Genomic DNA, 20,322 nt, shown 5'->3' on the forward strand with positions numbered 1-20,322 from the left:
CAACTCAAATAAACTACCACTTGCAACTCACATTAATGATTATTTCACTATAATGAACCAACACTTTAAAATTTATTTTATTTGAATTACCTCGTGGCCTACAAATTTATTGCTAAATTATTCTAATTGAAATTTTCATTTTTTGATTGGTAGTTTTTTGTATTTACCATTGATAAATATTGGGGCAGGGGGTTGATAATTTGTGAGCCAAAAAAGTCCCCAAAATATTCTAAATAAAAATAGCTTTTTTTGGGTCGATAGTTTTTTAGGTTTACCGTTGATAAATAATGGGGCAGGGGGTTGATAAAGTGTGACACAAAAAATTCCCAAGATATTCTAAATAAAATTAGCATTTTTGGGTGGATAATTTTTCATATTTACCGTTGATAAATAACGGGGCAGGGGGTTGATAAATTGTGAGCCAAAAAAGTCCCCAAGATATTCTAAATAAAATTAGAATTTTTGGGTTGATAATTTTTCATATTTACCGTTGATAAATAACGGGGCAGGGGGTTGATAAATTGTAAGCCAAAAAAAAGTCCCCAAAATATTCAAAATGAAATTAGTATTTTTGGATCGATAATTTTTCACATTTATCAATGATAAATAACGGGGCAGGGGGTTGATAAATTCTGAGACAAAAAAATCCCCAAAATAATTTAAATAAAACTATTTTTAGGTTGATAATTTTTTATATTTACCGTTGATAAAAAACGGGGTAGGGGTTGATAAATTGTAAGCCAAAATTGTTTCCAAAATATTCTAAATAAAAATTGCATTTTTTGATCGCTATTTTTTTGCATTTACCGTTGATAAATATTGGGTCAGGGGGTTGATATATTATGAGCCAAAAAGTTTCCAAAATATTTTAAATAAAATTAGCTTTTTGGGTCGATAGGTTTTTAACGTGATGGATTTTTTTTGCAATTCCCTTTTATCAATTCCCTTTAACTTTTTCTTTTATTACTTTGTATCAAAATTTATATTAGTTGGACTATTTTTTCAATTCCCTTTTTTCGGGCCAATTATTTTTATAGGGGAAATAACGGGTGGGAAAACCACTCGCAACTCAAATAAACTACCACTTGCAACTCACATTAATGATTATTTCACTATAATGAACCAACACTTTTAAAATTTCTTTTATTTGAATTTCCTTGTGGCCTACAAATTTATTGCTAAATTATTCTAATTGAAATTTTCATTTTTCGATCGGTAGTTTTTTGCATTTACCATTCATAAATATTGGGGCAGGGGGTTGATAAATTGTGAGCCAAAAAAGTCCCCAAAATATTATAAATAAAAACAGCTTTTTTGGGTCGATATTTTTTTAGGTTTACTGTTGATAAATAATGGGGCAGGGGGTTGATAAATTGTGAGCCAAAAAAGTCCCCAAGATATTCTAAATAAAATTAGATTTTTTGGGTTGATCATTTTTCATATTTACCTTTGATAAATAATAGACAGAGCGGTTGATAAATTGTGAGCCAAAAATGTTCCCAATATATTCTAAATTACATTAACTTTTCGGATCGATAACTTTTCACATTTACCATTGATAAATAACGGACGGAGGGGTTGATAAATTTGAGGGCTAAAAATGTTTTTAAAATATTATAAAAGAAATTAGCTTTTCGGGTTGATAACTCTTCACATTTGCCATTGCTACATAACGAACATAGGGGTTGATAAATTATAAGCTAAAAATATTCACAAAAGTATTCTAAATAAAATTAGCTTTTCGGATTGATAACTTTTCACATTTACAGTTGATAAATAATAGGCATAGTGGTTGATAAATTGTGAGCTAAAAATATTCCCATAATATTCTAAGTAAAATTAGTTTTTCGGATTGATAATTTTTCACATTTACCATTGATAAATAACGGACAGAGGGGTTGATAAATTTTGAACTAATAAAAAGTTTTTCAAGATATATCAACATGGATGTTAGTTTTATAGGTTCGCTTCGATAATAATTTATTGATGAAAATAAATCTTAAGTCGAAGTTACGTTTTGAGAATGAATTTTAGAATTAGAATAGATTGTCAGTGACGTCTAATAGTTCGTGCATCATACTTCTTTTTTTAAGTGCATGCAAAGTTTGTCCATTATACATTTTACTATATAGATTAGATAGTATAAAAAAAGTTCGGCTCATCTATTAGACGTGAAGTGGTACTAGCTCAGCTGGTAAGCGTGCTGTTGTGTGGGTCGATCGTCAGGTCATGGGTTCGAATCCTATGAGATGCAGCTGAGTTTTTGCCACCGCGCGAAAAGGAAATTGAGCCGGAAAGGGAATTCCACTAGTTGAGCCGGAAAGGGAATTCCACTAGGCGGGCCAGCGCGCGCGGGAACGCCAGAAAAGGTAATTCTCCTGGTCGGAAATCGATCGCTCGCAGGCTGGCGCGCGGTCGAGCGCCAGGTAGGGTTGCCCGTTCGTATGGCACGTACCCAGCACTCCGGCTGCGCGTTCGGTTAATATGGTTAATTCGGTTCGGTAAATACGGTTTTTCGGTAAATATAATTTTAATACTTCGGTAAATACGGTTACGTATAAAAATACGGTTCGGTTTCGGTAATAACCATATAAATTCGGTTCGGTTTCGGTAATAACCAAATTAACCAAAGTTGACGCGAATTTTTAAATAACACCTACTTTTTATGGACATATATTTTGTTTATGTATTTTTAAAGACCAAACTGATTGTGTTACAGGAGAAACAAATGATAAATAATAGAAATGCGACCAAAATAAAAATTACAAAGTTATTTAGGACTTAAACTGAGAACTTGTCCACATATATATGTATACTTACACATCCAAACCACCGCACTAGACTACCTTTGTTAGCACAACATGCACTTCTAAATGATATACAACGTTAACATGAATTTGTGATGGGCCTGGAAAGCAAAATTCCTTGTTGGGATGTGCAATTCGGTTTTGTTCGGTTAACCACGGTTTTTTCAGTTTTTAACTGAATTAACTGAAGTGTATATGGTTAGCACTTTTGCTAACTGAAACCTAACCATAAAACCATAAAAACTGAAAATCCAGTTCGGTTAGGTTTTTTTCGGTTCGGTTTTCAGTTTCGGTTCGGTTATGTGCAGTCGGACCCAGCACACCTAGCCAACCAAACCAAAGCCATAAACGTGTCTGGCCCATAGCATCTCCAGCGAATGGACTTAGAAAACAAAATTCTACCGAACTATCTAATCCAAAGCCCAAGTGGAGCAACAGTTTTGTTCCCGTACGGCCGTACGTGATTCTCCAGTCGTTTGGCATTCCTGAGGCTTCACTGTTCCAGCTACAGAAGATGAGGCGATTCGTGAGTTCGTGAGTCGTGACTAGGTAGCGAGGTGGAAGCGCCAAGGCAGCATCGCGGCGAGCGAGCGAATTCGTGGCTGCCGGCGCCGCGTGCGATGCGATCGGCAGAGAGCGCAAGACAACAGGGGAGTCCGGCGTGGCCGCGTGGGTACCGTGAAATTGCAGAGCTGAGACTTGCAGGCCGTGAAACTGCTGGTTAGGGTTTTTAATCCCTCCTTTTTTGCCAGATTCTAAACTAGTAAATCTGTAATTGTTGTTCCAATTGGGATTAGTTATTCACTGATCACACTTCCAATAATTCGCTGATTGGCTGCTCCCAGATCTGGCCATGGGCAGCCCGGCCCGAGCGGCCCGGCCCGACCCGGCCCGAAAAACTCGGGCCTGGGCCGAGATATGTTGGCCCGACACCCGGGCCGGGCCGGGCCTGGGTAGCCCGAAAACTGAGATTAAGCCTACGGCCCAGCCCGCGGCCCGACGGCCCGGCGGGCTTGGTGTGTTTTTTGCCGGGCCGGGCTTGGGCCGAATTTTTTCGCGTCGGGCCTACCTCGGGCCGGGCCGGGCCCGGCCCGACACATGCCCAGGTATGGCTGCTCCATACTGAATTGATTGTAGGTCGCAACATTTACTGATTTTTCCATGAGTACAAAGATGAAGAGGAGCAGTGTTCATACCAGTGTTGGTTTGATGACATTGTGGGAGAGAGCTTCAAAGACAGAAAAAGATTGATTCCATTGTTGGTATGTGAACTTTTATGTTTATATCATGGTTTATACCAACCAGTTTATCAATCGTCAGTGTACGCACCTCTATATCATTTTTTTTGTACCTTCAGTTTTTCATTGGATTTTTTTTTTACTTTGAATACCCATTGCAAATATCCTGTGCCCGCCCATGGTCTATGTTCTTTGTCGTAATGCCCTGATTAAATCTCATAGTAGTCATCATGATATATGTATGTGCATCTCTATTTGTCAATTGCCCAACTGTAATTTGTTCACCCAACATGCTATTTATCTTATTGGAGAGACACCACTAGTGAACTGTGGACCCCGGTCCATTCTTTTACATCTGAAATACAATCTACTGCAATCTCTATTCTCTGTTGTTTTCTACGAGCAAACATCATTCTCCACATCATACGTTTAATCCTTTGTTTTCAGCAAGCCGGTGAGATTGACAACCTCACTGTTAAGTTGGGGCAAAGTATTGTGATTGTGTTGTGCAGGTTCCACGTTGGCGCCGGAATCCCTGGTGTTGCGCCGCACTACACTCCTCCACCAACAACCTTCACGTGGTCTTCATCTCCTACTGCTTCGATAACCTTGGTTTCTTACTGAGGGAAAACTTGCTGCTGTACGCATCACACCTTCCTCTTGGGGTTCCCAACAGACGTGTGCTTCACGCGCCATCATTTGGTTCAGGGTGGGCGTGTAAACGGATCGGATCAGATTTTGCTCATACCATATCCTTTACCATATATTTTTCTTGGTTTCGGATCGGAGCGGATATTGACCGATTTCGGATTCGAATGCGGATATTTTGGATTGTGGATTCGAATCGGTAATGGGGTAGACTCGCACCGGAAACAAAAACAGTCGGATTTATGCTCTCATAGTTAGATAGTTATAATTCTTGCAAATTTTTGAGAGAGATTTAAACTTTCATGCTTGTGTAGTTAAGAAAAAAGATACATTACGCTAAAACTCAAGCATTGATAGGAACTTAGAAAACATGATCGCCAATTGAATTTGGTAACTCAATAAGTACTAACCTTTCAAGGTTGATCTTGAATTTTGACTCAAAAATTGGATTATCCTGTTTAAAACCTTCGAATTATCCTAATTAAATTTCGGATAATTCATATCCGCATGCTATTTGCTATACTATATCCTACACCGTATTCGGAGCATCACTTTGGAATCGGATATCCTTATCCGTCGGATTCTTTAAAAACGGATATGGATACTTAAAACGGATTCGGCACCGATTTTGATGCGGAAATTATCTTACACCCCTAGTGTTTGGATGCATAGAATTTAGCTTTAGAATTAGTATTCTGGAATTCAGCCTACAATTCTACCGTTTGGCCGGTTTGGGTGTGCGCTGAATTTTGGAGTGGCAAGTGGAAACAGAGGCAAATTCCGAGCCCGCACCCGCCCCGTGGTTTCCCTCGCTTGAGCAATACGGAGGGTCCGCTCGGAACTGCTCTCCGCGTACCTCTTCGGGCGGCGAGTTCCACAACCGTAGGAGAGCTTCACCGACGGCGTCCGCCCCTCCATGACCCCTAGGTCGACCAGGCAGGATTGGAACGGCGGGAGGGAGGGCGATAGGGGTAGCAGCGCCGGGAGGTTAACGGCTTCTCCCTTGGACATCGCCTCTGCCCTGCCGCTCGCCTAACCGGCCTCTCCCTCTGTTTTCTTCTTTATTTTCTGCCGATGCACCTTATGTTCTCTCTATCCAAGGCAGAACAAGAACGACAACATTGGACTAATCTGCTCTTCGGCATAGGATTGCTGGCGTACGCGACGACATCGACGTCTTTCCTACAGGTCACACCAATTGCTTCCGTAGCTGGAGATGGAACGTGGATCGTAAAGTAATACTCAGTCTGATGGAGTGATGGTCTAGGGTTACACAACAGAGCACCGATTTCAGTATGTAATGATGGTGTGTAAATTTTAATGTTTGTAGAAACTTTGCTCTCTAGCAATGGAGAAGGCAGATGACTGGCTGCGGTCAAACTCTCGAGAAGAAACTGAACATATTGGTAATGTTGTGTTTGGATGCATAGAATCCTCTATGGAATTGAATTCGACTTTCAGATTCTAAATTCAAGATGGAAATGAATTGGCTCCGAATTCGAATTCGGCTGTTTGGATGTGCTCGGAATTTTATGTTGGAATCAAAGAGTGAACCCAATTCCAAATCTGTTTGGATGTACAAACCATCGAATTTGGTAGTCTGGTGAATTGGAACCATATAAACATGTGTACATGTAAAAAATATCGTGTATATATTACAATGTATATATATTATTTAGCACACACAATAAATCATCCGTCATAAACGACAGGAACAAGCTAACAATTTCAGGCAAGGAAACAGACATGGCCCCCACGCTCGCCGTCGTACTCTGCTCCCGCGCCGCCATCGCACTCTGCTCCCGTGCCGCCGTCGTACTCCGCTTCTGCGCCGACTGGGCCTCCACGCGCGCGCGGTCCATCTCCCCGAGGAGCGCGGGGAGACGTCGGAGACATCGCCACCGGCGCCCACGAGGCGCTCGATCTACCTGCAGGTGATGGAGGTCGTGAGCTCCATGGTGGACGTCGCGGCCCTCCTGCGCGAAGCAGATGACCACGAGCTGGAGCTCCCGCGGGGAGAGGTCGGCGAGCGAGGCCTTTTCGGCGGCGGCCGCGCCGGGAGAGGGGCGGCCAGGGGAGGCGGCGCAGAGGGGAAGAAGAGGGGAAGCAAGGAAAGGGAGAAGAGCAGGGGACCGAACCTGCGCACCACCGTCGGGGCTCCGCTGCCGTCGAGGCTCCACCGCTTCGGGCGCTCGCGTCGGGATGGAGGCGGCGACGGGCGAGTCTCGCCTGCTCGCTCTGCTCGCGGGACGAAGAGCTACGCTCGATTCCACAGGTTTCCGAGGGTCTGCCCTCGGAAAGTTTCGGGCGTTGTTTACACGGGCCGAAACAGTGCGTGGAATTCGTCCTCAATTTCCAGGCTCCGATTCTAAGCCTAACCAAATGGTGGAAACGGGTCCCGAATTCCAGGTTGGCTGATTCCAAGCCCAATTCAACGCCAACCAAACACAGCATAAGTGATTTCAATTTTGTAAATTTTACCTCTTTCTAGTTGTCCATGAGGAATTTGCCTATGTTAGGAATCTTATGAGTTTCTTTTTATGGTGCAGATACACTTTTTGCAATCTGTGATTCCGGCAAGACCGAGGGGTTCTTTTGCAAATTTTCTGTGCTGGCTACAGTCAGCGTGTCTTCCATATGTCCAATTCAGACTAAAATGGACTGATTAGCACGGATTAAGAGCATCTCCAGTCGCGTCCCCGAAACCGCGCTGGATTGAACTTTTGGGGGACGTGTTTTGTTCGTGCCGCGTTTGGGGGACGTCGCTCCCCAGCCCGTCCCCCAAACGCCGCCCCCAAACATTAAAAATACTTCTTTTTTTAACACAGAACCATTTATCAAATATAGCATATGAATAGAAATGTTTTGCGGGGATTGTTTTCAAAATAAAATACAACAGACAATAAAATAAGTAAACAAATATAATAAATAGGGCTTGATCAAGGTGCCACGGCATTTCCTTTGATCCTCCACAAATGCTCAACGAGACCAGCTTGAAGTTGATCATGAACATTGCTGTCACGGATCTCTGCGTGCATGGCGAGGAAATCAGCAAAATCATGATCAACCTCCACAAGAGGGCCCTCACACTCATAGGGGCCAACATGTGTCCTGGCATGATTCTTGCGGTCATCCTCGATGATCATGTTGTGCATGATCACACAATCCTGCATCACCTCCCACATTTGGTCGTGAGACCAGCTTAGAGCAAGGTACCGGACAATGGTAAATTGTGCTTGAAGCACACCAAATGCGCGCTCGACATCTTCCGGCAAGCCTCCTGTCGCGTAGCAAAGTGGGAATTCTTCAAACCTGATGGATTCGAGATTGTTTTGACAAAAGTGGCCCATTTTGGATATATATCATCGGCTAGATAATAGCCTTTGGTATATTGGTGGCCATTGACCTCATAGTTGCATGGTGGAGCATGCCCTTCCACTAGTCTGCTGAACACCGGAGACTACTGCAACACGTTGATGTCATTGTGTGATCCCGCCATGCCAAAAAAAGAATGCCAAATCCACAGATCATAATCTGCCACAGCTTCAAGCACCACACTGCAATATCCACGACGCCCTTTGTATATACCTTGCCAAGCAAACATGCAGTTCTTCCATGACCAGTGCATGCAATCGATGCTTCCAAGCATTCCAGGAAATCCTCTAGCAGCATTTTGTGCCATGATCCTTGCAATCTCTTCCTTAGTTTTCCCTCTCAAGTAGTATTTGCCAAACTTTCCCATCACAGCTCGGCAAAACTTGTACATGCACTCAATGGCAGTAGACTCACTCATGCGAAGGTAGTCATCCTGTGTATCGACAGGTGCTCCGTATGCAAGCATCCTCATGGCGGCGGTGCACTTCTGAATGGACGAGAACCCGACAACGCCTACAACGTCGAGCTTGAGCTTGAAGTAGGGGTCGAACTCTCGAACGCCGTGGAGGATATTCATGAACAGACCCTTGCTCATCTTGTACCGGCGCCGAAAATTATCGGCATGTGTTGCCTCATCTGCGAAGTAGTCGTTGTGCAGCATGGTATGCCCCTCCATCCTCTGCCGGGGCTTGGACTTCTTTCTCCCCGGCCTTGATCCTCCGCGGCGCGGCCTCTTCCTCTTCTCCGCCTCGGCGTCAACCATGTCCTGGAGGGACGCGATGATCAGCAAATGCTCCCGCAGGTCGTCGTCGAAGGCTTGCTCATCCTCCAGTAGCTGGGCAAGCATCTCATCGTCGTTGTCCATGTTTAAAGCAAAATCAATGGTTAAAATTGCGCAGAGGCAGACGACGCAACGAACAACGGCCAATCGCGCCTACCTGGCAAGTCGTCGAGCAACTTGTGTGCGCGGAGGTGGGGCGTATTTGACGCGCTGGCGAAGCGGCGGCGGCGGAACGACCGAGCGCCAGTCGCGACGACGGTGCCGACTCTCAGAAGAGATCAGACGTCGAAACGGCCGGGAAATCCAGCGGCAGCAGAGGGGTGGGAGGCGCAGGAAGGAAGGAGCGACAAGAAAAAAGGCGTGAACCAACGGTTTATGCAAATAGTCACCGACATGTGGGAACCCGCCTCGCTTTTCGTTGTGTCCGGCGTGTCCGGAGGGTCCCCTGTGGGGCGGGGATGGGCTCGGGGCACCGGACACCGTATCGGGACGCGCCGGACAAAAATCAACTATAGGGGACCCGGTTGGAACTTTTTTTTTATCCAGCGCCCCCCAAATTACTTTGGGGACGCTTTGGGGGACGCGACTGGAGATGCTCTAACAACAATATGGACCAGCTTAGCTGATTTGCAAACGTCCCCAAACAACCCACTAGGTTTACCTCGCATTGGTCTCGCACGCCACTACCTTAGAGCATCTCCAGCCGCGTCCCCCAAACCGTCCCCCAAACCGCGCCGGATTGAGCGTTTGGGGGACGTGTTTCGTTCGTGCCACGTTTGGGGGACGTCGCTCCCCAGTCGCGTCCCCCAAACAAAATTTCGCAAATTTTAAACTTAACTAGATTCAATTAGATTCGTCCAAACTTACATAGATTCGAACGAAATTTGACTAACTTTAAACTAAACCTAATCTAGAACCACTTGCGGCGGCCGGAGGCGTCGTAGTACTGCTGGAAGTTGTACATCTCGTCGGTGACGACCTCCTGCTTGACGCGCTCGTCGACGGGCTCATCGACGGGCTCGTCCTTCACCAAGCCGCTTGGTCCTGCCTCGCCGTCGTCGGTGAGGTCCACCAGCGGCTTGCCGGAGTCGCGGATGGACATGGCGATCGCCGCGTCCAGGTCGCCCCTCCAGGCGTCCTTGCCGTCCATGGACGCCAAGAACGCCGCCCGCAGCCCTGGGCAGTCGTCGGGGTTGTCGCTGCTGGCGATGAGCCGCTGCTGCCGCTCGTACTCCGCCAGCAGCGCCGCCTGCGACGCTTCCTCCGGCTCCTCCTTCACCTCCGGCTTCGGGATGAGGAGGGCGCCGCCGCGCCTCCCTTGCTGCCGCCCGCTGCCGCTGCCACCACGCCTCGTGTTGACGGGCGTCGCCGGCTCCTCCTTGACCTCCCGTTTGGGGACGGTGTAGGGCGCCGACCGGTACGACGAGGACGGCGTCGATCGCGCCGGTCCCGAGGAAGAAGAGTGCGAGGAGGACGAGTACGTCGTCCTCCTCGGCTGCCATTGAGGAGACGGCGGCGGCGACGACGGCATCTCCAGCCTTGGAGCGCCGTTGCGGAGGCCGCGGATGACGTTCTCGAGGGTGCGCCCCGGAACGCCCCAGAACAGGGCGCGGCCTTCCCTGTTCCAGCCATAGTTTTAAAAACCGGACCGGACCGGCGGTCCGACCGGAAAAAACCGGAACCGACGCCCTGTCCGGTTTTTTAAGTGTCACTGGTCTAATTAGCAAAAAACCAGAAAAAATGTATACAAATATTTCATTTTTGGCAGGATTCGAACCTATGAGCTGTCACAATGCTCAAAACTGCTCACCTGCGACCCAATAACACCTCTGCTAGGCTTGATTTGTGTTATACTACAGAAGTAAATACAATACATTGGATTACATGCTAATATTTCCCAAGATTAGCATAATAATTTATTAAATTTAGCGTTTTTTTGTCGCAACTGAACCGGCTGAGCCAGCGGTTGAACCGATGAACCAGTGAGCCAGTCACTTCTCCGGTTCACTCGCCGGTCCGGTTTTTAAAACTATGGTTCCAGCTGTTGGGGCCGCCGACGAGGTTGTCGGTGCTGTGCATCTCGATGTCGTACTTCGCCTGGAAGTACGTCGTCCACCAGGCGTCGTTGTCGTTGACCGCCCATGTCGGATCCAACCGCTCCTCGGCGGTGAGTTGAGCCCGACGGGCCTTGATGGCGTCCCTCCATTGGTCCGTCTTCGGCTTCGGCGGCGGCGGAACGCCAATGCCGTTCACGGCCATCTTCCAGCCGCCGCTGCTTGGCAGCCGCATGTCCGGCGGGACTGGATACCGGGCGTGGTACAGCGCCCACGCCTCCGCCACGGTGAGGCTGCCGCGGCCGAAGCCGTTCGCCGCGGCGATCTTGCGGGAGGACGAGCTCGACATTTTTTGAGCGGCGAGGAGAAGATCTGGGAGGGGGAGGCGGCGGCGACGAGAAGGATTATGAGCGGCGAGAACTGCAGGGCGTCTTAAAACAGCGGCGGCAGCGGGTGGTTGCACACAATAACTCCGGCGCGGACGGCCACGCGGCCATGCACGACGAGACGCGTCCCTGCGTCGCCTGGGAAAACAGGGACGCCATTAACGTCGCTTGACCAAAGGTAGGCGACGGGGTTTTAGCCTTCCTGTGCCGCTGACGGGTCGGGCCCGCCACTCCCCGCCTCGCTTTTCGTTGTGTCCGGCGTCCCCGGTGCGTCCCCTGTGGGACGGGGACGGGCTCGGGGCGCCGGACACCGTATCGGGCCGCGCTTTGGGGGACGCGGCTGGAACGCATTTTCTGTCCGGCGCGCCCCAAATCCCTTTGGGGGACGGTTTGGGGGACGCGACTGGAGATGCTCTTAGTCCGCCGCCGCCGCCACCACCACCACTGCCGCCGCCGCTGCCACCGCCATCTTCTCCCCCTCCTCTGCTATTCTTCCAAGGTTTGCACCCCCTCCTCCTCCCCTCCCCGCTCCTCATCGGGAAAGCTGTTTATGTTCCTCTCCTTTGCTTTAGATCTGCACTATCCATTTTCGAATTATTCATGATTGTGGACAGGATGGTGTCGACGCCATCGAGCTGCACCATGGAGAAGTTGATGGTGTCGAGATGCTTCTTCCACAAGAAAGGGACGCACATCTTCGAGGTTGCTGGGTACAGCCTCATGAAGGGCATGGGCGTCGGCAAGTTTGTCTGCTCGCCCACCTTCACCATCGGTGGGTACGACTGGTCCATCAAATGCTACCCCGAAGGAACCACCGAGCCGTCCAAAGGGTGTGTGGAGATATGTCTCGAGCTCATGAGCAGCAACGCCGAGGTTCGGACCCTGTTTGATTTTGGATTGGTAAGGCACGATTCAGGATTGATCAGTACAGCGTTTGCCCCACAAAGCAAGGTCTTCAGCTCAAAGGCCAGGGGGACCTGTCAGTATTGTGTGATGATTGTAAGCAGCAGCATTGATGCGGAACCAACTAAGTACCTTCAGAATGATGTCCTCATGATCAAATCTGTAATCACGGTGATCAAGGAATCCCAGGCTTCTGTGATTGTGGGCCCTCCTGAGATCGAGGTTCCGCCATCGGACATCCTGGAGCATCTAGCAAAGCTGCTGGAAGCTAAGGAGAAAGCAGATGTCACTTTCAGTGTTGGAGGAGAGACGTTCCAGGCGCACAAGACCGTGCTCGCCATGCGCTCACCCGTCTTGGAGGCAGAGCTCTTCGGGCCGCTGAGGGAGACATGTGTAACCATCCAAGACATGCAGCCTGCTGTGTTCAAGGCTCTGCTGCATTTCATCTATACAGATTCATTGCCTGACTTCGATGATTTTGAAGGTGATGACAAATGTGAAATGCACCGCCATCTACTGGTGGCTGCAGATAAGTATGCCATGGACAGGCTGAAGATGATATGTCAAAACATCCTTTGCAAGAATCTTAATGTGGAGAATGTGGCAACTATATTGGCTTTAGCTGATCAGCATAACTGTGACAAGCTTAAGGATGTCTGCGTTGAGTTTATTGCCTCTTCAGATAAGATGGATGATGTGGTTGCAACCCAAGGTTATGCAGATCTCAAAAGATCATGCCCTTCTGTCTTGGTAGATGCTTTCGAGAAGAGAAGTAGGTCTCGCAAAGCATAGATGGCCAGCTTGTTGTCAGCTAAACATATTGGTTGGGTAGTTTAGTTTGTAAAGCCGAGTAGTATAACATCATTGTGTGGAACTGTCATTGTCACATACATTGCAATGTCCAATGTCAGATAACAGTAGCATGTTTTTGATGGAACATAACAGCATAAATCGCAACTAGTTTTATGCTGTCATACTGTTAACTGTGGTTCCTTGAGAACCTAAAGATGGCACCTGGCTCATAATTGTGGTTCCTTGAGAATTGAAAGATGGCACATTGTATGCAACCTGTCTTATAATTATTCAAGGCCCATAAGCTATGAGTACATCCACATGTTATTCATATGTAGCGATCTTATTAGATTAATTGCTTGCATTATAAAACATTTGGAGGAATATATGTTTTTATTGATCCACTGACCTGGATGTACTTGGGTTTTTCTGGGATTACTACTACACAGCAAATTTCATGTTTTTTCGAGAAAGCGCTAAGTACTCTTTGCGTTTCTTTTCATTGAAAAGATAGAAAGTTTTACAACCCTCCTAAGAGGCAGATTACAAGAGTGAGTGCTTAATGGACGTCCCAGGTCGTCGGTAAGAGGATACGCAGTCCTAGGGCACCAGCTCGACCACATCCTAGCTTCTTCCTTGATCAGGGCAACTCTGGCGATGACGGAAAGCTGTGGTCCCTCATTCCGTTGCTTCCAAACCATCCAAGGGATGAGCAAGGGACTAGCAAATTTCTACTACTGTTACAATTTTGCATCAAACTGGAAAGGTATGTATACTTGTTTTACTGTTGTATCCTGTGTTATTCTGTTATTAGCCTATTAGGGGACTTGGTATTACTGTGTTATCAGTTTTATAAAGAGTAAGTCACAATAGTAGCAATAAGCATTTTTTCTGCGGACAAACACAATATCTTTTAACCTGAACAAGTGAAATAATACGGATATTTACTTGAGGATAATTTCTGTGCTGTGGGGGAGTAGGTCATAACTAGATAAAAATATATCCATTTTGGTTGATTACTCCTTGAGAATAGAATGCACACCACATTCCATTCTTAAATTCCTTTTTGAGCCATAATGTACGCAGAAATGGTCCGGATGTCCATGTAGGAACGTGCATTATTCAGTAATACCGTAACACTGAGTTGATGCATGGTTGAGTTACATCAGCAAATGAAACAGTATTTTCGTCGAATAACCAAAACTAATATGCTATGCATGGGAGGAAGCTTTGTTCCATTGTTTCCATAATTAAATACATGATCTTGAAGGTTATAATTTTGCTTTTTTGTCTGAAATAAATTTTGGTTGCATGATAACCATGCTATACAGTATAGAATATAGCCGCTGAGCTCCTGTTTATGTTGGTCATTTGATAGGTTATGTAATAGAAACAAAAGAAGAGAAGTTCTTGCATAAATTCCAGCTTCATTTCGTTAAATTATGCCATAGCATATTCAGTTGGCTAAGTATACTGCTCAATTATCATGAGCAACACCCATGACGATGTTGTTTACTGTTGAGGTACTGGCTATACATGTTACTGCTGAAATTGTGTATCTCTTAAAGTTCAGCATCGCATCAACAGACTGGTGCTATGAATTTGCGTTCTACTCAATACAATATCTATTTCTGCTTTGGTTGGAAGCAAAGTTTGTTCCCTTTTGTAGGCCACTGCCAACTTCGCGACGTCTTGTTGAGACTAGATGCTCGGCGCTTGTTGGCACTGGACCTATTTGGATATTGCACTGTACCCACACTATGTAGAATGTATGGCCCTATTGAAAATTTGGCTTGTGCAAGTCTCGCTAATACAAGACACAATTTATACTATCTGTTATGTGGTGTTATAGATGCCATTGTATTTATTGCTCTATGTATCCAATTTGTTCCATATAGCTCTGAGTTTTCATCACTTCTTCGCATCTCTGTATTATAATTCTTTTGACGTTGTGTTGAGGTATTGCTCTATGTCGTGACTTAAAATTCCTCTACTCAGAGTGCCTAGTTTTCTACCTTTTTCTCCGTTTTATTCACAGAATGGTGCGATATTTGTCTATTCGCACTAGCCTGTCAGACTATACTTCAAAACTATGAGTCTTAATGCTGGTCAGATTCAATGATGTCAAGGAGAAATGTAAAACTACTATCATGTAACAGCTCTTCCTGGGATTTCTTCAGTGTGGTCGAAGCTCTGCCTCTTCTGTTATTTGACCTACTACCATGCAGCTTATTTTTTGCTTCAACCGCTTTCCCAAGCTATAAGAAGGAAAGTGTCCCATGCATAAACATGACAGTTACTGATATTTTGAAATATTTGGATTAATTCGAAAAAGTTCCAGGGGAAAATTAAGGCATGTGCAGATCTGCGAAATGATTAAAAAAACACATTCTTCGGTATCAATCCATGGCACTTGATCTTAAAGATGTATGTTAACGCATGATTTTGCTAACCAATCAATCTGCAACATCAATTTTTGTTAGAGGAGACAAAATGTTGCAATAGGCACACCGTCACATAACATAAAAGTTACATTTTCCACGGTGTTTTTCATTTAGTGTTGTTCCAGTTACCTCAGTAATTACCAATTGGTTTCAATTTGTTTTGCTTGCAATCTTGCCAATGAAGTTGTGCCTCACCTAGGAACTATATCATCCTGCATGAATACAGAAAATGACACGGTAATTGCAAAAGCCAGAAAGGAGAAGAGACAAAAAAAAAAAGATATTTATGCCCTTTCAGGCCATCTACATCGGGGACGCTAAGCGTGGGCCCTAGGGTCCTAATCCCAATGAATCGGCAGTTGTCTCGGAGGGTCCTGGCCTATATGCATTTAGTTACATCCTTATAGGCATGGACACAAAATGTTGCATCGGGCGCTTAATTGAAGTTTAACTTGTGATATGAAAATCAGATTGAATTAGCTGGAGAAATAAGTGCTTCGAATTGAAGACCAATCGTTGGAGCTATGGACTCGGAATGATGTTTGGTTGGCGCCCAAATATGCCCGCCAAAATTTTGGTTGCCGATAAGAAGTTGCTCACAGTTCTTGCCAAAATTTTGGCCAAAACGGGGCTAAGAAATGCTTAGCCAAATTTTTTTGCTAGACAATGGTTGTGAAAAATTGATGGAACATTTATTTTCATGCCCACATTTTTATATTTTTCTCAGTTTTGCCCTTGTAGGCCTGAAATAGGCAAAAAATGAAAGCTAGAACTAAAACGGCAATACGTTGAACATGCAAGCTCTAAATAAGATGAAATCAATGTTGCTGGAAATATAATGACAAAAACTATCCAGCAATACATAGAGGTTTAGACCTAACTCAAACAAAAACTATGCCGAGTTTTCGTCGTAGGCAGAAATAAGAAACTGGGACACGAAAATAGAAAGCCTCAAATTGATGGAAAGTCCTATTGGCTCCTGAGCTCACTGCTCCGTGGGTATTAAAATTTGAAATTATATTTACAAGTTTCGAAAAATCGTGAAACAAAATCTATAAAGTAGCTAATGATGTATTCTACAAACATGCAAAATATCAATTCAAAATGTTTTATTTTTTGAGCTACAAAAAATATCAAAGTTTACAGTTTTTTGGATATTTGAAATCACTATATTCAGATTTATAATTTTGTCATTTTTGTGTAGCCTAAAATACACATTATTTCCAAATAATATTTGACACGTTTGTGGAATACTTTACTAGCTACATCCGGATTTATTTTTTTTCAGATTTCTTTGAAACTCGGAAATATGATTTTCAATATCTTTTTTTTGTAAGAAGGGGTCTGCTGCCCAGAAATCCCCACTCCAAAATTGATAGGAACATACCCTAATCGCCTAAGAGCATCTCCACTCGTCCCCCCGACGAGGCCCCCGAGCGACGTTTTTCCCATCTGGACGGCGAAATTCGGCCCAGTCGCGCCCCCGGTTCCTCCTTTTCGTCCGGATTTGGCCCTTCATCCATCCGGCGAGCCCACGCCATCCCCGGCCCCCCGGGGCGCGCTCGGGGACTCCGGACGAAAGATTTTGGCGCGAAACATCGTGTGGACCCGCGTAGTCGGTGACAGGAAAACCAAATCCTGTCGATTTTCCCTCCAATTTGCTTGCATTTCCCCATTCCCTCCAATTTGCTTGCATATGCCCATTCTCTCCCGCCGAATTTGTCCATTCTCCTCGTCTTCCAGTTCCAGTTCCCGGTGATACGTCCAAAACGTATCTACTTTCCCGAACACTTTTGCTATTGTTTTGCCTCTAATTTGTGTATTTTGGATACAACTAACACGGACTAACGCTGTTTTCAGCAGAACTGTTCTGGTGTCTCGTTTTTGTGCAGAAATCCAACTTTCGGGAAAATCCTCGGAATTTATGCAGAAGGCCCTATTTTCCCAGAATGCGACGGAGCGTAAGGACAAGTAAGGTGGAGGCCCGAGGGCCCCACACCATAAGGCGGCGCGGCCTAGGGGGGGCCCGCGCGGCCCTATGGTGTGGCCCCCTCGGCCGGCCTCCGACGCCCTCCTTCGGACTATAAATTGCCTTCGACCTAAAAACGCACGGGGAGAAGTCGAAGTCGCCAGAAACCCTCCAGAACGCCGCCACATCGCGAAACTCCGTCTCGGGAGCCAGAAGTCTCCGTTCTGGCACTCCGCCGGGACGGGGAATTGGAGGAGATCATCGCCATCATCACCGCCAACGCCTCTACATCAACCAGCCATGTTTCCCCCATCCATGTGTGAGTAATTCCCCCGCTGTAGGCCGAAGGGGATGGTAGGGATTGGATGAGATTGGTCATGTAATAGCATAAGATTGTTAGGGCATAGTGCCTAGTGTCCGTAATTGGTACTTTGATGATATTGTTGCAACTTGCTATGCTTAATGCTTGTCACTAGGGCCCGAGTGCCATGATCTCAGATCTGAACATGTTATTGTTTCATCATGATATTCATTGTTTTATGATCTTACCTGCAAGTTGTATACACATGTCGCTGTCCGGAACCAATGGCCCCGAAGTGATAAGAATCGGGACAACCGGAGGGGATGGTAGTGATGTGAGGATCACATGTGTTCACGGAGTGTTAATGCTTTGCTCCGGTACTCTATTAAAAGGAGTACCTTAATATCCAGTAGATTCCCTAGAGGCCCGGCTGCCACCGGCTGGTAGGACAAAAGATGTTGTGCAAGTTTCTCATTGCGAGCACGTACGACTATAATTGGAACACATGCCTATTGATTGCTTTGTACTTGGACACCGTTTTATTATTATCTGCAAATGCCCTGCTATGATTGTTACATGAGTTTCTCTCATCCATGCAACGCCCGTTATCCGTCCCCGTGCCTACAGTATTTTAATCCTGTTGTTTACTAAAATCACTACTGCTGTCTTTGTTACTCTGCTGCTGTTATTTCACTACTGCTACTGCTATAAAACTGTTACTACTGATAAACTCTTGCGAGCTAGTCTGTTTCCAGGTACAGCTGAATTGACAACTCCGCTGCTAAGGCTTTCAAGTATTCTTTGTCTCCCCTTGTGTCGAATCAATAAATTGGGTTTTACTTCCCTCGAAGACTGTTGCGATCCCCTATACTTGTGGGTCATCAAGACTATTTTCTGGCGCCGTTGCCGGGGAGCATAGCTTTATTTGGAAGTTCACTTGGATTGATATTGTTCGCTGCAAATTCTCCATCATGGGTAAACCTCGCGATACTAAGGTCGCCATATTACCATCCACTACAAGAAAAGGTACAACTCTGAGTACCTCTGCTGCTCTTGATTCACCATCTGTGATTGATAAACTTGTTTCACCGCCACATGCTTCACATGCGGGTACTTCTGCTGAATCTGAAAACTCTCATAATATTGATAATATTTCTGCTGTGCTTGATGATAGTGGTTCATTGGGATCTTTTCTAGACGCTACAATTGCTAGGTCTAGACAAATTGAAAATACTGAAACTCCTAATGAAAATGCTGTTACACCTGTTAATTCACCTGAGTTTGTTGAATACTCTAGTGATGATCTTGATGAAGATTATGTGGAACTTGATGATGATTTTATTGAAAAATGCAATGCTACTACTGATGCAAGAAAAATTAAAAAGTTGCTTGCAGAACATGCTGTTAGATATAAACTGTCTCCTGATCCTAAGTTTGCCACATCTCCTATAAACATTAAGGATAAAGATTATGATTTTTCTCTTGATTTATCTCATATAGCTATTGTTGAGAAAACACCCTTTTGTGGTACTGAAAAACAAAGTGCTGTTGAACACATGATTGAGCTATCTACTACGAGTAGCTTGTTTTCTCGATGATGTTAAGAAGCGTACTTACTTTGTTGCTAAAATCTTTCCATTCTCATTAAAGGATGACGCTAAAACTTGGTATAATAGTTTGCCACCTAATTCTATTAAAAGTCCAAAAGAATTGCTTGATGTTTTCTTCCGTAAATACTTTCCTGCTAGTGCTCAACATATTGCTTTGCAGAGAATCTATAATTTTGACCAGGGAGATGGAGAGAAATTGCACGAGGCTTAGGCGAGATTTTGCTCTCTTATTAGAGCTCGGCCTGATCATGATTTGGAAAAGCATGATTTACTTGATATATTTTATAGTGGACTAACCATTGAGTCTAGGGCATACCTGGATAGTTGTGCTGGTTGTGTTTTCAGGAAAAGAACTCCAGGGCAATATTTGAAGAATTATTGGCTAAAATAGGCCGGAATCATGATGATTGGACTACGCCTGAACCAACTCCAACGCCAATATTAAAGAAGAGGGGTTTAATTAAATTGAATGATGAAGATATGAGAGAAGCCAAGAAGTCTCTCAAGGAGAAAGGTATTAAATCTGAAGATGTGAAGAATCTTCCTCCCATAGAAGATATATGTGAGATAATTCCCCCTTCATCCATGATTGAGGTAAACTCCCTTCAACGCTTTACTAGGGAAGATATTCCGTATTCGAAACCTCCTGCACAATGCTTAGATGAGTTTGATAATTATATTGTTAAGCAAGAAAATTTTAATATGAGAGTAGAGAATCATTTAATGGAAAATTCTCGGGCTATTAGTGAATTGCATGATATTGTAGAGAGAACCTCCAATGATGTTAAGATGCGTGTTAAACATTTTCATATGGTTCAAACTCAAATTGATCAACTCACTAAAGTGCAAAATGACTTGTTGGGGAATAATTCTAAAGAAAAACATGCTTATGAAGTAACAACTAGAGGCGGTGTTTCTACTCAGGATCCTTTATATCCTGAGGGACATCCCAAAAGAGTTGAACAAGATTCTCAACGAACTAAAACTAGTGCTCCATCTAAGAAAAAGAAAAAG

The 20,322-nt window shown here is 45.0% G+C and overlaps 1 protein-coding gene and 1 long non-coding RNA gene across 2 annotated transcripts; one reads left to right on the forward strand and one right to left on the reverse strand.

Moving 5' to 3' along the window:
• Positions 1–6,218: 6,218 nt before the first annotated feature.
• On the reverse strand, positions 6,219–7,003 carry LOC139831008 (uncharacterized). The gene is made up of 2 exons (XR_011744834.1): positions 6,832–7,003; positions 6,219–6,621 (listed from the first exon to the last, which is right to left on the reverse strand). It is a non-coding gene; the product is annotated as an uncharacterized lncRNA (long non-coding RNA).
• A 4,659-nt stretch (positions 7,004–11,662) lies between these two features.
• On the forward strand, positions 11,663–13,274 carry LOC127299409 (BTB/POZ and MATH domain-containing protein 1-like). The gene is made up of 2 exons (XM_051329373.1): positions 11,663–11,788; positions 11,904–13,274. The coding sequence occupies exon 2, from the start codon at positions 11,905–11,907 to the stop codon at positions 12,982–12,984; it is 1,080 nt and encodes a 359-aa protein (XP_051185333.1). The 5' UTR covers positions 11,663–11,788; position 11,904; the 3' UTR covers positions 12,985–13,274.
• Positions 13,275–20,322: the final 7,048 nt, after the last annotated feature.

This window comes from Lolium perenne, chromosome 5, assembly GCF_019359855.2.
Source record: "Lolium perenne isolate Kyuss_39 chromosome 5, Kyuss_2.0, whole genome shotgun sequence".
In the NCBI taxonomy this organism is placed as follows: domain Eukaryota; kingdom Viridiplantae; phylum Streptophyta; class Magnoliopsida; order Poales; family Poaceae; genus Lolium; species Lolium perenne.

What these genes read in the sequence shown, in the direction of transcription:
- LOC127299409 (XM_051329373.1), top strand. Translation starts at nt 11,905, where the DNA reads ATGGTGTCGACGCCATCGAGCTGCACCATGGAGAAGTTGATGGTGTCG.